This window comes from Cryptotermes secundus, unplaced genomic scaffold (genome assembly GCF_002891405.2).
Source record: "Cryptotermes secundus unplaced genomic scaffold, Csec_1.0 scaffold241, whole genome shotgun sequence".
Classification (NCBI taxonomy): Eukaryota; Metazoa; Arthropoda; class Insecta; order Blattodea; family Kalotermitidae; genus Cryptotermes; species Cryptotermes secundus.
This window is the reverse complement of record NW_019739944.1, coordinates 134,630-148,742: the sequence shown is the minus strand read 5'-3', so window position 1 is coordinate 148,742 and position 14,113 is coordinate 134,630. Positions and strand designations below refer to the sequence as shown.

Genomic DNA, 14,113 nt, shown 5'->3' with positions numbered 1-14,113 from the left:
CCCTGACCATATATGGCCTTAATCGCTCTTCACTGTTCCCATTGGTCCCCTCTCCCTAACCACCCCCCTGCCTACTTCCTATATAAAGTAGCGCTTTTCGCCTCCTAATCATTACCGCTACTGCTCTCTGTATTCGCAACGCAATTCACCTGCCCTGAAGATGGAGGCCATACGTTCCTCCGAAACGTCGGCTGAAACAAAGAATACACGGCACCAGATCCCAGAAGACGACTTTCTTCATTGTCATCGCCGTGAACACCTCAGAACTTCCATAGAATTGCTGACGGAAAATTTAAATTTTTAAAAATATAGGTGTAGGTGAGTGGATAACAGTAAAATTGATCTTGTGTGCATGGGTTATTTAACAAAGATTTCAGTATCGATAAAGTATGGCGTCCTATAGTAGAATGATAGATAAGTGATGAATTCGAAAGGATTCTCAAGGAAGCCGCCATAACCTAATGGAGTTACTATCTCGTAATTTGCTTGGAGGGACTGAAGAAAGGCACAAAAATTCTGTCAGGATATCCTCTCCGTTGGCCTAGTTTTGAGCCGATCACGTACCGAATACGAATTTAGAGCGCTAACTATAGAACAAGCAGTCCGGTTAGATGGATTGTAAGCAACTGGACTATGAGTTTATGGACTGTGTTCACCTGGTTCGGGACAGGGTACAGTAGCATGCTTTTGTAAACGTCATACTAAATTTTCGGAGTTCGGAGGTCACTAGTTAAACGACTGTTAGCTTCTCGAGAAGATTCTACTCCATAGTGTTCGTCAGTTAGATGAATGGAAAGGTTTCGTAAAGAAGTAATCGTGAATTGCTATAAAATATTGCAGCGGGTAGACCCGTTTCTAGGCAACGATCGCAAACAGATTCCCGCGCCAGGAGTCCGCGCCCAATAATAGAGGCATTGTTGGAAACGGTCCGTGTCTAGGGGTTTTGAGGAGAAGGCGAAGCCAGACGTAGGAAATATGAGGCTTAAATTTTCGGCGGTGTTCAAGCTTACGACTGTTCAAGCGACTAAGCTGCCGTTGTAGCTTAAGATATGTAAGATGGGCATGATCTGCTCTGTAAAGCCTGTACTGACAGTCTAGTGCAGAAGCAAGAATTTTCCAATAACACGCTATTTGTGCGAAATGTACATTTGACGAAAGGCCAAGCGCATTCATAAGAGACAAACCCATCTTCTCGTCAGAAAATAGGTTACGCAAGGACTATTACCGCAAGAGATAAGTAAAAAAATCTCTTGTCGTGAGTCTCAAGGGGCTTGATGCTAAGACGAACTGATTGACCCAGTTGTAAAGTAACTTTGACTTTGAATAATACGGAGTTAGAAGGGAACCGCAATTCAGAGTGGATCTGAGTACTGAAACAGAGGAATAGCTATTGTTGGTGTCGTTACCTGACAACTATTAGTGAGGACATTGAGGGCTGTTAAAAAAGGCTTAGCGTGTGCTCCAGCGAACTGTGAAGTGTGGATCTTAGCGATGGTGCTATAATTAAGTGAAATTTCTAGTTTAATATAAAAGTTGTCAAACGATCGAACATTCAATCCAAAACCGCGCCGAGAGTCACCCTGCACGTAACAGGATTATCGCATTGTGTTTCTGGAAGAACCAGGGCAAGTTCGTGAATTTCGTTAGGAGAGCCGGTTGACAGACCAGAATATAGAGGCAGGGTAGATAGTCTGGAGAGTGTGTAAGGAACCTGCTACCCCATTGATATTTGTAGCTCATGCTACCCTGAGGATGGAGGCAGGAGAGCCACATCACAGAAACCCGCAAACTTAATATTCATTTCCGCGGTAACATAAGATGTCATGTATAATTCGTGGTTTGACTGTTACGTGTCCTGTACCAGAGAGCATCAATGCTAATGCTTCATGTGCATATCGGATTAGTGGCTGTCCTCGTGCGAAGCAAAGTGTCTGCTGAGTTGACACTTAGGCATATATACGTAGTATATTGCAACAGTTTCCTTATAACCACTCGCTTTGTAATCGCGTCTGCCCTGCGTCTCGCAATGGTAGTTCAGCTAGATCCGGTGGAAGTCTGGGCACAAACATGAGGAACTTAGGAGCTTTAACTAAGAAACAGGTTAGAACCAGCAGTTTAGATTCGAGGCCCTCACAAAGTCCATACGAGAGTTATGGTCTTCCGGGTTGTGAGATATGTAATTTTGTAGATAGGCCTCAACCTTTCAGAGCAATATGCTTCTTCCATCTTCGAGGCAGAAGATTAGTCTTGCACCGTGAAGTTGGAGACTGAAGATTCATCCGAAACTTTGAAACCTATCTATCACATTACACATGTCATATCTCAGAACACTCTTATCTTCAGGGATTTAGACATTTATAATCACCAAATAATTTTATTATATAGATTTCGAAGTTTGTTTATTTTTGTTACCAAATGTAGGGAAGTGTGAATGATGTAAATCTGGCTCTGTTCAAAAGTCTTTTAAGTACGGAAATGAATCGTCAGTTCTATAAAAAATGAAAATTTTCTAATTAGCTGAGATATTGTTATCTTATTAAGGACTCTGTCTCATGAATTTCATTACNGTAGGAAGAATGCTCCGATAGAAGAAGATAGGTGTGACTCGCGTATTGAGATACGACATAAGGATGACAAATCCTGAACAGTTTTAATATTTTTAATATTTAAAATTTATCAATATATATGACGAATATATATTTTAGTTATTTTAGTATAAAGACAACAGGGCATGCAATGAAGTAGTTCGACGTACATCGAAAAGCACCTGAAGATGGCACTTTAGTGCCGAAACATGTAGTGCAAGAGAGAAGAGTAAGGTGAATAAATGTATGCACTGTAAGACGGTCAGAATAAATCATGGACATAAATCAGTGCAACAGGACGCTAAAATTAACATTACAAATAAGAAATTAATCGTAAAGAAGGCTATATAAGGAACATTAATGTGATTCTGTGAAAATCTGTTAAACTGTTTGTTCCATTATACAGATCTAGTTAAACGTTGCCCATTGACTGACGTGCTATATTTGATATAGACCTTTACGGGTTTGAGAATAACAGAAAATATTCAGCTGCATGAGGATTGGACAAAATTCTGTAACACATTTTAGAGCAGTGTATTAATGCCTACGACGTTGCCAAAAAAACAAATCTAGTGAAAAGGTTAGTGGTGAAAACTTCCGAAACGTCCACTTTGAGAGGTATATTTAATACACATGACGTCAGTAACATTTCGATGGAGGTAAGAGTAAATATCCAGAGCATCGTGGGTTTTCATGCGGTATTTTGCGGTGGTATCAAAATTAAAAATAGGCCCGTATAGCATAGAATGGTAAGATGTGTGATGAATTGAAAGCTATTTGGAAGGAAACGGTCGTGGACTAATCGAAGTATTATCCTGTCAGCGGAAGGAACTGAAGAAAATAAAAAATCTTAGTTAGAATAGGCGTTGTAGCAACTGACATTTGAACCGAGGACATCCCGAATACGAGATTAGCAAGTTGCCGCTATGTCAACTCCCCTCGGCTGAAGCGTCAAATGTATGCGAAGACAGTTGACAGCGTCCAGGATATTACTCGAATAAAGCCTGTAACTTCTGTTGGTGCGATCCATACTGAGCTCACAGCTGCTGTGAATCCTACCCAGCATCCTGTCACACAGGCACCCGGTGCGCTCTCGAGGTGGTAGACCTGCCGGAGTTTGAAATAACCGTCCACTTCTGTCCGTTGGCGAGGCTAAGAATGAGGAAGCTACGTATATCTGCATTGCAGTATATAATTTCATGGAGTGGTGCTTATTTAAGCAAAGGGACAAATTAGGTTTATTTTTATTTGTTGCTATGAGATCACAAAGAACCGTATTGCTTCAGGGGTTTGAGATGTACTTAATGCATGTGCGTGTACAATGGTACTTATATTCTAAAATCGATCATGAAGTATTATAACAATAGCTGAAAATTATTCCGTTGATAAATTGTTTAAAAAAAATGGTGAAATTTGTAGTTACTTTGACGTTTGACTAGAATTTGTAGAAATTATATTATTAAACGTGTGGCCTAATTTTTTTTTCGCTTAGTGGAGGGTGGAGCCCAACTGGGTCCAATCGGCATGGCGGCCACTGATTGGCCTATTGTATCCTTCCCCGGGTGATTATGATGATGGAGAATTTGGTGGAATGAAGATTGACAGGGGAAACACGGACCACATAAAAAACACCGCTTCCAACAGCTCTTCTATTATTGCTTGCGTATCTGTTGCGGCCTTCACGCGATGGCTAATGAGCCATTGCTTAGCAACAGACATGTTTATGGAGCCGCTCCCTAGCAACGGCTGTCTCTGCTGGCTTCACAAGCCTGGCTTTCAGGAGACATGCCACAATATGTTTCAGATATGTTCTCGTAATCAGTCTGTCTCTACGTGTGTTGAAGAGAAAACTGCTAGGGCATGGTTATATATCTTGGGCTTGGGGTCTAAGGCTTAGATTTCAAACTTCGCAATATGAGACGTCGTTAAACGCAATCAAAATTGTTAGAGATGTTTGAAAAATAATTATTTTGTGTAATTATAAAGATCAGTATTTGTATGACCCATAAACACAAATAGTCCAGCAGATATGAACAAATTTCGTTGAACCGTTCTAGCCCTAGGGGAATAAACGCACTGATGCACAGACAACCACACGACATAGAAGGATGCAATTTATTATGGTACAGTTCCTCATTTAGGGTCATACCAAACTTCAGTGACCGAATTTTTGTGTATTGAACGAAGCTGCTTTTACTGTCTGACTTATGTAACATCGAATGTTAGGATTATTTGTGAATCATAAGTTGGAAACTATGTGGAAGCTGTCGTGACAACTTTTCAGAGGTTACCATGGCCTCTAACACAATGAACTGAGGTAAACCACAAAGAGCATCAACTTCAGATAGCCAATCTCCGGCCTAATATCTAAACATGGGGTTTCCCGAATACACAGCAGAAATGCTGATCACACGATTAGGACGCTATGTGAGCTTATGTCCCCTTTATTATCTTTATGGCTGTACGGCCCTTTGTTGGGCCTTGGCTGCTTTCTCAGTTTCTTGATCCTGGACACAGAATGATCAAGTGAGGAAGGATTAGCTGAGAAGGGCATGTAGCACGAATGTGTAGAACAAGAATGTAGGGAAAGCCAGAAAGAAAGAGATCAGAACGAAAATATAGACCTAGGTGGTAGGATAATATTAATTTGGATCTTAGAGAAATAGGACGGAGTGTTATAGACTGGGTTCATCTGGCTAAAGATAAGTATTAATAGAGGACTCTCGTGAGCCTTTGGGTTCGGAATTTCTTGAGAAGATGAGCAAGTGGCGACTTCTCAAGACGACCTCGGTTTCATGGAATTAGTTGGTTGGGTTTTTTTTATTGCTAGTGGGGTGGGACTAAGCCCCTTGCACTGCGGCCACTTCTGGCCTATTGTACCAGCCCCAGATGATAGGTGGGGGTGATTGTGGAGCAATTAGTGGAATGAAGATTGGCAGGGGAAACCGAAATACTCGGAGAAAACCTGCCCCGGTGTCACTTTGTCCACCACAAATCCCACTTGACCAGACCCGGGATCGAACCCAGGCTGCCGCGGTGGGAAGCCAGCGACTAACCGCTTGAACTATGGCGCGGCCCTAGTTAACTAGCTAGTTTTCATCGTTCTGCCTCTGATTTCGTGGGACGATGTGACTATTGAATACGTACACGATATACACATCAATGCAAGAATCAGGTTGTGAATTAGGCATCCCACGATATGGACTGGCTTAAAATATTATTGACCGTATTCCTATTGACCAGGATAATATTCGCTACACAATCAGTGCTGTGGTAGATACGTAGCGTGTCGCTTGCATTTGAGATTCCCACAATGCGGACAGGACTGATAAGCTGACCTCTGCTCGTTTCGAGAAGATCTGTGTCATAGCAGGCAAATGCCACAGTAAAATTATTATTCGTACGAGCGTGACAGCCGAGCTGGATTTATAGGGGCAGTGGGCTGCCTTCATGCCAGCTGTCCTGTATTGTTTTCAGAGAACGCAACTATGCCTCTCCAGCAATAGAACGCTAATATTCATCGAATTTTATTGTGTTTATTCTGTGGTACTGGGTGCAGGGATTATGATTTAAACAACAATCAAACCTAAACAGTGGACAAATGGTTCTCGACCCGCGGGCCTACAGAATGCACTGAACCAGCACATGAATGCAGTGCAAGTCGAAAATTTTTGCTTTTTTAATGGAATAACTTCCAAGCGGAACTCGTAAAACCTCTTTTCACACAGATTTGTTATTATTATTATTATTAATTAACGTTGTCCCTACGCTTAATTAATTAAGCACTATGCTATTAAGACATATGGGGGAGTAGAGGTATAGCTCCACCGTTCTTGAACTTAGCACCAGATGGAAGTGAGTGGTCAGATTCACGCCCCGGCAAATTTACCCCCGAGGAAGGAGCCAATGGTACCCATTGGATACGAGACCGGGTGGGCCCCAGAGCCGGTTTCGACGCCGTGTAGTACACAAAATCATCTCTTGCTCTTGAAGGCGATACAACGACTGAGTTATCTTACTTTCCTCAACTATTAATTATTCTTAGAATTATTATTAATTTATTGCTTACTATATAGACTGCCTTATTTTGTATTTTGTTTGTTAGTTATTTTTGTGTCTTTCTACGTACTCGTACTAATTTTTTAATTGGCCTCTGAGCTTTTAAGTCTACACATACATAAACAAGAATTGAATTGAAATATTAGTATTATTTCAAAATGTTTATACTTTATATTTCTCAATTCTCAAAAACAAATTAGATCTTTTAATTAAATTATTATTAGCAGTACTTTGTTTGTTAGTTTGTTTACTTCTCTGCATTAATGTGTTTTCTTCCTCCAGTGTTTGCCTGTAATTTGCCTTTGACTTTATGTTGTCTTTGTCCATAATGTAATTACTTGTATTTACACTGTGCTGTGTCTGTAATTGGCTTTGTAGCTGTTGACTCGCACATAAATAATAAAGATTTGAATTATTATTGTTATTTTGTAAGTAACGTAAGTTCTGTCTGCGTTAGTTTTCCTGCAAATAATCGCCACCATCCGTTCTCACTTACCCATTAACGTAATATGTATGAGAAACTCCTGCGGTTGTGAAAGAAAATTGATCTCGAGATTTTCGTGAATGTTTTGAACCCCACTAAATATGAAAAAGTGTGCTTTTGGGATGCCGTTTGTGTGTGTGTGTGTAAGTGTGTATAGGTGTGCGCTTCTCTAGCATCTGAACGGTTAGATGGATTTTATTCATATTCAGAATTTAATATTTTATCTGTCACATGTCGGCGCTCGGTGAATATGAACTCTGTGGTTGGAAAATTAAGGACCTTTAAAATGAGCCCCCCCCCAAAAAAAGAATTACAATTTTCTCGACCATGATTATCAATTTAATTAAATTTTGACAAGATGATATTCACGGGAAAACAATGTTACGCTAATTGTGCGATTGTGTCGATTCTGTTGAAACCTTCCTTACCGGTTGTACTCATCTTCTGAGTTCAGTAGCCAGCCCTGGTACAATAAGCAATAACAGATTTCGTTTCCAGGATGATGTAGTTATGACACATCTTGCATGAGAAAAGTTATGTAACGTCTTTGCGCCGGCTATTTAAGTTGTGGTCTTACTAATAATATGATATAGAAAAGTCAGAGTTACCTTACGACTGACAGTTTACCTCCAATCAGTTCGTCTTGCCAATAAACCCCTTGAGACTCACGACCAGTAATTTTAGTTTCCAACTGAACACTTGTGGTTGTAGTCGTTCTGTAACATTCTCTCTGACGAGAGGATGGGTCTGTCGTTTACAGTTGCTGTTGGTCTTCGTCAGCGCAATCGTTCTCATATCCGAGTCCCATAGGATTCATGGCCACATTTTACTGTCTAAGATTCGAGCCCCCTCCCCCAGTCTGGAGGGCCAGGTCCCCGTATTTATATCCTCCTTGAACAGGGTGGCCCGATTAAACCCCAAGACACTGGATGTATATATATTTATGATCTGTCTCCTACCAAATTGCCTAGCTCCTATGGTTGCAGTGGATAGGATGTGTACGTGTATTTGAATTTTGAATTCTTAAATATTTAAATGGGTTAGCACAGACTTGATGATTGACTGTATTTATACATGGAGATCTTATGAAATCTCAGACGGATTTTCTTTCCGCCGTACGTTAAATATTCTTCAGCTTAAAGCAACTTCATTACAGGCTCTTCTGAATTCAGGGTTTTAAAACTAATGCTTCTAACCTTCAGGTACTTCTTTGCAGAAATTTTGGGATAACAGGATGCTCGAGTGTGATGATGCCAAGTTGATTAATCAGGCTCAGGGCAGGGTAAAGTGGCAAGCATTTTGTTAGCATGGTACTGAATCTTAGGATTATTTGAAAGGGAGGGAATTTCTTTTATTTTCCCAAGAAAACTCTGCCACAGAATTCTAAAATAAAATTCACCAATAAATCGGCGAGTACTGACTATTTCGAATGCATTTGGTTCGATAGTAAGAACAAAATTTTCTCTCTCTGTGTGTGTGTGTGTGTGTGGAGTTATGGACTTTGCATTAAGCGATATAATTATAACAGCAAATAGGTAAATCTATATTTTGAGAGGTAAGGAAATTAAAAGATCTGCTCAGCTGTTAACATCCTAATATAATCAGAGCATTCAGAAAACCTGACCCGGCCAACACATCATGGAATAGGGTACCAAGGCCAGTGAATAATATACACAAGGTCAAACCACTTGTAGGGTGTGTTGTCACAGACAAGTATAAATATATTGATGTAGACACGAGGTGAACAGAAGAAGCAAGTCTGATGTTGCCCAAAGAAATATGAAGTGTAGGGTACTATTGTCCTGTATATTATCGATCCGTCAGTCAATAGAACGGCTTATATGTTTCCTCCTATTAAATTAGGATATGCATGGTCAGGGACTGTAAACGTGTGCACATTAATTTGACACGGGACTTGGGATGTATGACCCACCTGTTGTTACAGAACTATTTTTGTACAAACGTTTCACATTGACCTTACCGGTTGTATAACGAAATGCAATACATCTATATGAAGTAATTTGCCTTACACGTCCGTAGCACCTGAAACACAGCAGGATGATGTGAAATTTGAAGCTTAATGAGAAGTATATTTGGCTTTCAAAACACCTCTAATTTAAACTATGCTTGTAGTATGAGATTTGAGATTCCCACAGTGGTGACAAGGATGTGATGCCGTATAGTCCGGTAGAAATTTACCGACGTTTCGAAAACAAGTGCTGCATCCATCCTCAGTATAGAAGAGTAGGATGAGTATCGCGGCAGGCCCCTCATCCGACCCGTGTTGTTTTGGTTTCGAGCTTTGCCTGGGCTTCTCACCAGATTATGACGTGCAGGAGATATCTGCAGTTTTTATACACTTCGGATCCTACTCTCAGAGGAGAAGAGTGATCAGGCATGTCCGATAGGTGCAAACTGTGCTGCATGTACAGGCCGGCAGACAGCCGTCATAACATTGGTCTGTGCAGTTTTCAACGCCATAATGAGTTCCTACTCTGTGGTCATGAAAGTGACCACGTCTTCATCAGACATGTTCTTGTCCGTTGCTGGCTCCGGTGTTTTCCCAACGCAGTCCTTGGGTGCTGAGGTCTCTGGATTGCTGTCAATGCCGCCGCGGTGAACGTCCTTTCTGGCTTGAACAGTGTGGACGCAGCGCTGCTGTCCCTGTTGCTCCTGTTTGGCGGAACTGCAACCTCTGTAGTTGTGGAATTTTGTACCTCGCCGTTACAGCTCTTTGGTGTAGAGGCTTCATTCTTCTATTCCAATCGCTTTTCGTGGTGATGCTCAGATGTGGCCGAAACGCTGGTAATTGTTGCACTGCCTGAAGCCAGTCTGTGCTCTGTAGGCGTCGGCTTTGATGGTAATTTTGCCAGTTTCGCCACCCCCCACACAAATATAAAGGAATTATATTAATCAGTAGCTGCCGAGGAAATTGTAAGCTCTGAAATAATAAACAGTGCAGTCGTATTTTGTGCGAGAAGGCTTTCCAGAAGACATCAATTAATTCAAGATAAGTTGATAACACGTGATTCTTGTCGACTTTTTTTTTGGATTCGCATTATTTCAAACTTTTCACATAAATTGATACTTTATTAATATTTTTGTACCGCACTATTTCAAATTCAAGCTCACATAAAATACAACAACAGTGTATTGTTGACTTCTGACATTTTATGGGCAGTGTGTTGCCACATTTACTGGACAGTATTGACTGTGTGAAATGTGGCTGTTAATAATGAAGGTTTCATAGATATGAAGCGTGTCCATAGAGGCCGTGCAGACGCTGTCCTGTTATAATGTGGAGCAGAGTAATTCATAAGGAACATTATGAGCAATACGTAATTTGTAATGACCAGAAATAAGAAGAGCCGGGAACAACTGACTATATTGCTGTAGAAAAGTTCTCTTTTTCGTGCGTAAAATGAATAATGTACTGTGAAATAAACAGAGTTCTGAGTTTTATTAATATCAATAAAAATGTATGCAGTTAAATGAGATATTACTAAATATCTCAGATTGATTAAACATCTATGAATCACAGTCCATAAAGAATGCAACAATTGTTAAAATATTCACCATTTAACACTTAACACAACACGTCTCGGCCTTGTGTTAAGTGTTAAATGTTGAAAATTTTAACAATGGTTGCATTGCTGACGGACTGTGACTCATAGACGTCTAATTAAAGATTTGCAACAGGATGCTGAAGTACAGAATCTCAGATTGATATTTTTATACATCTGTTGTAGTTGACATTGCTAAAGATTCAATTTTCCAGCGGAATGCATTCCACTCCGTGATATAAACTATTGCTTTTTAAACACGTTTATAATGTTTTACATTCAAAGTATTCAATTTTGGCCCCAATTTATGACACTGTCGGCTCAACAAACATCTGAGAACCATAACACTCTTAGCTCAAGAATTTCAGTAACTCATCTTTTGAGGAAAATTTATGGGGAAATATTACGAAGATTTAGAGCGAAGGATGATGAAACTCTCCAGCGTAAAGCTGGAGAAGTCAATGGCGTCGCTACTCGCGTAAACACCATTTGGACATCTGAATGCTTCTCTCTGCCCCGAAGTCTTCATTCGTGTCAGCCACAGGTTTGGATCCGGGCAATATATGAATCCATGGGAGCATCCCACTACAAAGGATATACGAGTAGATCTTGATCCCATGCTGGGTCTCTGAGCGTTCATAATACCAATATGAATTCGTATTTGAGGAGACTGTCCACCCATCGCCTACAGAACTCTGTAGGGCATGAAAACAAGCCAAGTACTCAGACATAAATATATTGGAAGTTAGAAGATTGGATTTTATACTCCAGATTCTTTGTTGTGTCCACTGTGATACCGTCCCCAGGAACAAATCCATGGAACAGAAAGGAAAGGTTTCTAAGAAATATTAGCACTGGCTGCTAAATCAAAGCAAGAAATTTGTGTAAATTATTGAAATTTTATGGTTATCGGTACATTATACACGTATTTATATTTAGTATGTGGAACTTTAGCCGGTCACGGTAGCCGAGCGGTTTAAGGCGTGCACTGTCTTCGATCGCTTGGAAACCGGGATCGTGGGTTCGAATCACACTCAGGGCATGGATGATGATATTTTGTGTGTGCGCGTTTTTGTGTGTTTGTGTACAGGTAGAGGCCTTGCGACGAGCTGATCACCCGCCCAAGGAGTGCTACCGAATGTGTAAGATCTAGAAAAACCGAAGTGAACGGAGAAGTTCATGGAGGTAGGCCTAGGCCCACTGGGGCTGTAGTGCCAAGGGAAAAAAAATGTGAACGTTACTGAGCCTCTAATTAAAGACACACTTTTAATATATTTTACGTTCCAAGGAGAATATATCCTCATGACATCACCACGTTCTCTGTCTGTGTGTGTGTGTCCTCCCTTTCCAGTGTTAGAACAAGTTAACCTATATTGAGGAAATTTTGTATGACTGTTGTGCTATCTGAGACCATCGCAACGCAGCAATTTTAATCTTCCTATAATCAGTAAGTGTAAAGAGGAGGAAGTGCTACTTGCTTCAGGGTCTCGAAGTGATATGTGGTAATATATTTCAGAGAATACGAGCAAATAATATAATAGTTTTGGAAATTTTCAAATAAATACATGATGCCCAAGCGAATATTTCTCTTTATCTTTGGGTTTGATGGTGATACTACAGTCCTGCTGGGATCTGAACGTCCCTCGAATCATTACTTAGCGCAGTTCACCTCGAGAGGACACTGGTCGGCACCTACATGCTGGCAAAACGCACTACCTCTTGCTGATTTTCGTGAAGGTCTTCTGATCTACCACATGTTCCTGTTTGCTTTGATATGACCTTTGAAGTTGCTACCAAAATTAGCTTTGCAGTAAAAATAGGTTTTGATAATTATAATATTACCTCAAAGTGTCAAATATTGAGAACTTTTCTTCAGTACATTTCTGAGTTAAATAGCCAAAGGCTGAAATAACAGTCTATATCCCCAGGTTTGCATAAGAGAGCACCGTTCATATCTACTCGATATGAACAAATTCACGAAGTCGAGCGCTTCATTCTACTCAGATATCCGTTCTTTGCGCGTTACAGAGCTGTTTCTAATGCCTACATGAAATTAATTTCTTTATATAAATTGTAGGTTTATGATTTCAAAATATGAAAAGATATATATCTGATATTTAAACCTGTAATGCATGTAATGTGATTAAGTAATACGTTTCCCAAACTAATTTTCCGTTTAATACTTTTACAAATTTTACTTTTATTGGTAAATTTACAGTACGTGTTGTTGTGTGGGCCCCAGCAGAAATTGCTGCAGGGGCAACTGATCGTGGAGAGTCATAGTGTGTGTGTGTGACGTCGAGGCTGCCACATTTTCTAGACCACCGGCTCACAGATGGCTGTGAGGTAGTGCCAAGAGTTATTATTTTCATACTTTCAGAGATAAGTGATGGTTTTTTTCCGATTAGGATCAGTTCTTTTCTACACTGAATTTAAAGACGAATTAAGTTTGTTTTTAGAAACTGAAAATGGGAGTAGTATGCGTATAGTCAGTGTCTGTTTGCACAATTTTATTGCATATTCCATAATTCTCCAAGGAACAGTCCTTAGTTTAATATGAAGCTATCACAGTGGCGACTTTGAAGAGTTCTGTCTTCTGGGAAGTAACTCTATACAGTTCGGTGGAAGTCCAATGAAGTTTCGGAGAAATGTAATGCCTCTGTCTTCAGTGTTGAAAAGTAAGCGAAACAAAAACCAGGAAGAATCAGGCATCAACAAGTTTAGACGATAATAATAATATAATATAATAATAATAATAATCGTAACAGTATATATAAATATATCCAAAATTGGAATCCTCAAGGATCTGAAAACTGAAATAAAAGTCCTCACTCTTCTGAAGACCTATTCTGAAGACTATTCTACTTTTCCGCCCCAAGTAAAAATTGCATTACAGCTTCAATGTTTTGAATTTAATTGCATTCAGAGTCTTAAATGAACGGAGATCTAATTTGCTCACCTCAACCTCCAGTCCAAATATAGGGAATATCTTCATGGCGGGGTCTTCTTTTGGTGTGAAGCGATAGAACTCTCGCCGTCCTTTATACCATTTAACCGAGTAGAGGGAATCCCCTTCTAGGTCGAAGTGACAGTAGAGAGTCGCCGTTCCGCCCCTCAGGATTGCGGCCGGCACGTTAACACGCACATCCTTTAAGCCGATGCAGCTCTCTGGAACAAGAATTTTAATATTCTCATTTTATTACGCATGTTGTGTCCAACTTGTCGATCACTGTGGTCGCCCGCTCGAACACTGGGGTCGTGGGCTCTAACCCCATTCGAGGCATGCATGTCTGTGCGTAGGTAGAGGCCTTACGACGGGCTGATCCTCCGTTCAAGGAGTCCTACCGATTGTGTATAGGATTACAAACAAACAAGAAAATACAAACTCCGTGGTTTCAGTCCGCAAGCGAACTATACCAACA

General features: G+C 40.4%; 1 protein-coding gene across 1 annotated transcript in view; it reads right to left on the bottom strand.

Annotated features, from left to right (window-relative positions):
• Positions 1 to 13,859, bottom strand: part of LOC111872078 — a gene marked incomplete at its 5' end in the record, with an annotated part of 131,002 nt that extends 117,143 nt beyond the window's left edge. The window contains one exon of the mRNA XM_023865621.2: positions 13,651 to 13,859. Within this exon, the coding sequence (XP_023721389.1) occupies positions 13,651 to 13,859 (209 nt within the window). The remainder of the gene's footprint in view (positions 1 to 13,650) is intronic.
• Between the last annotated feature and the right edge of the window lie 254 nt (positions 13,860 to 14,113).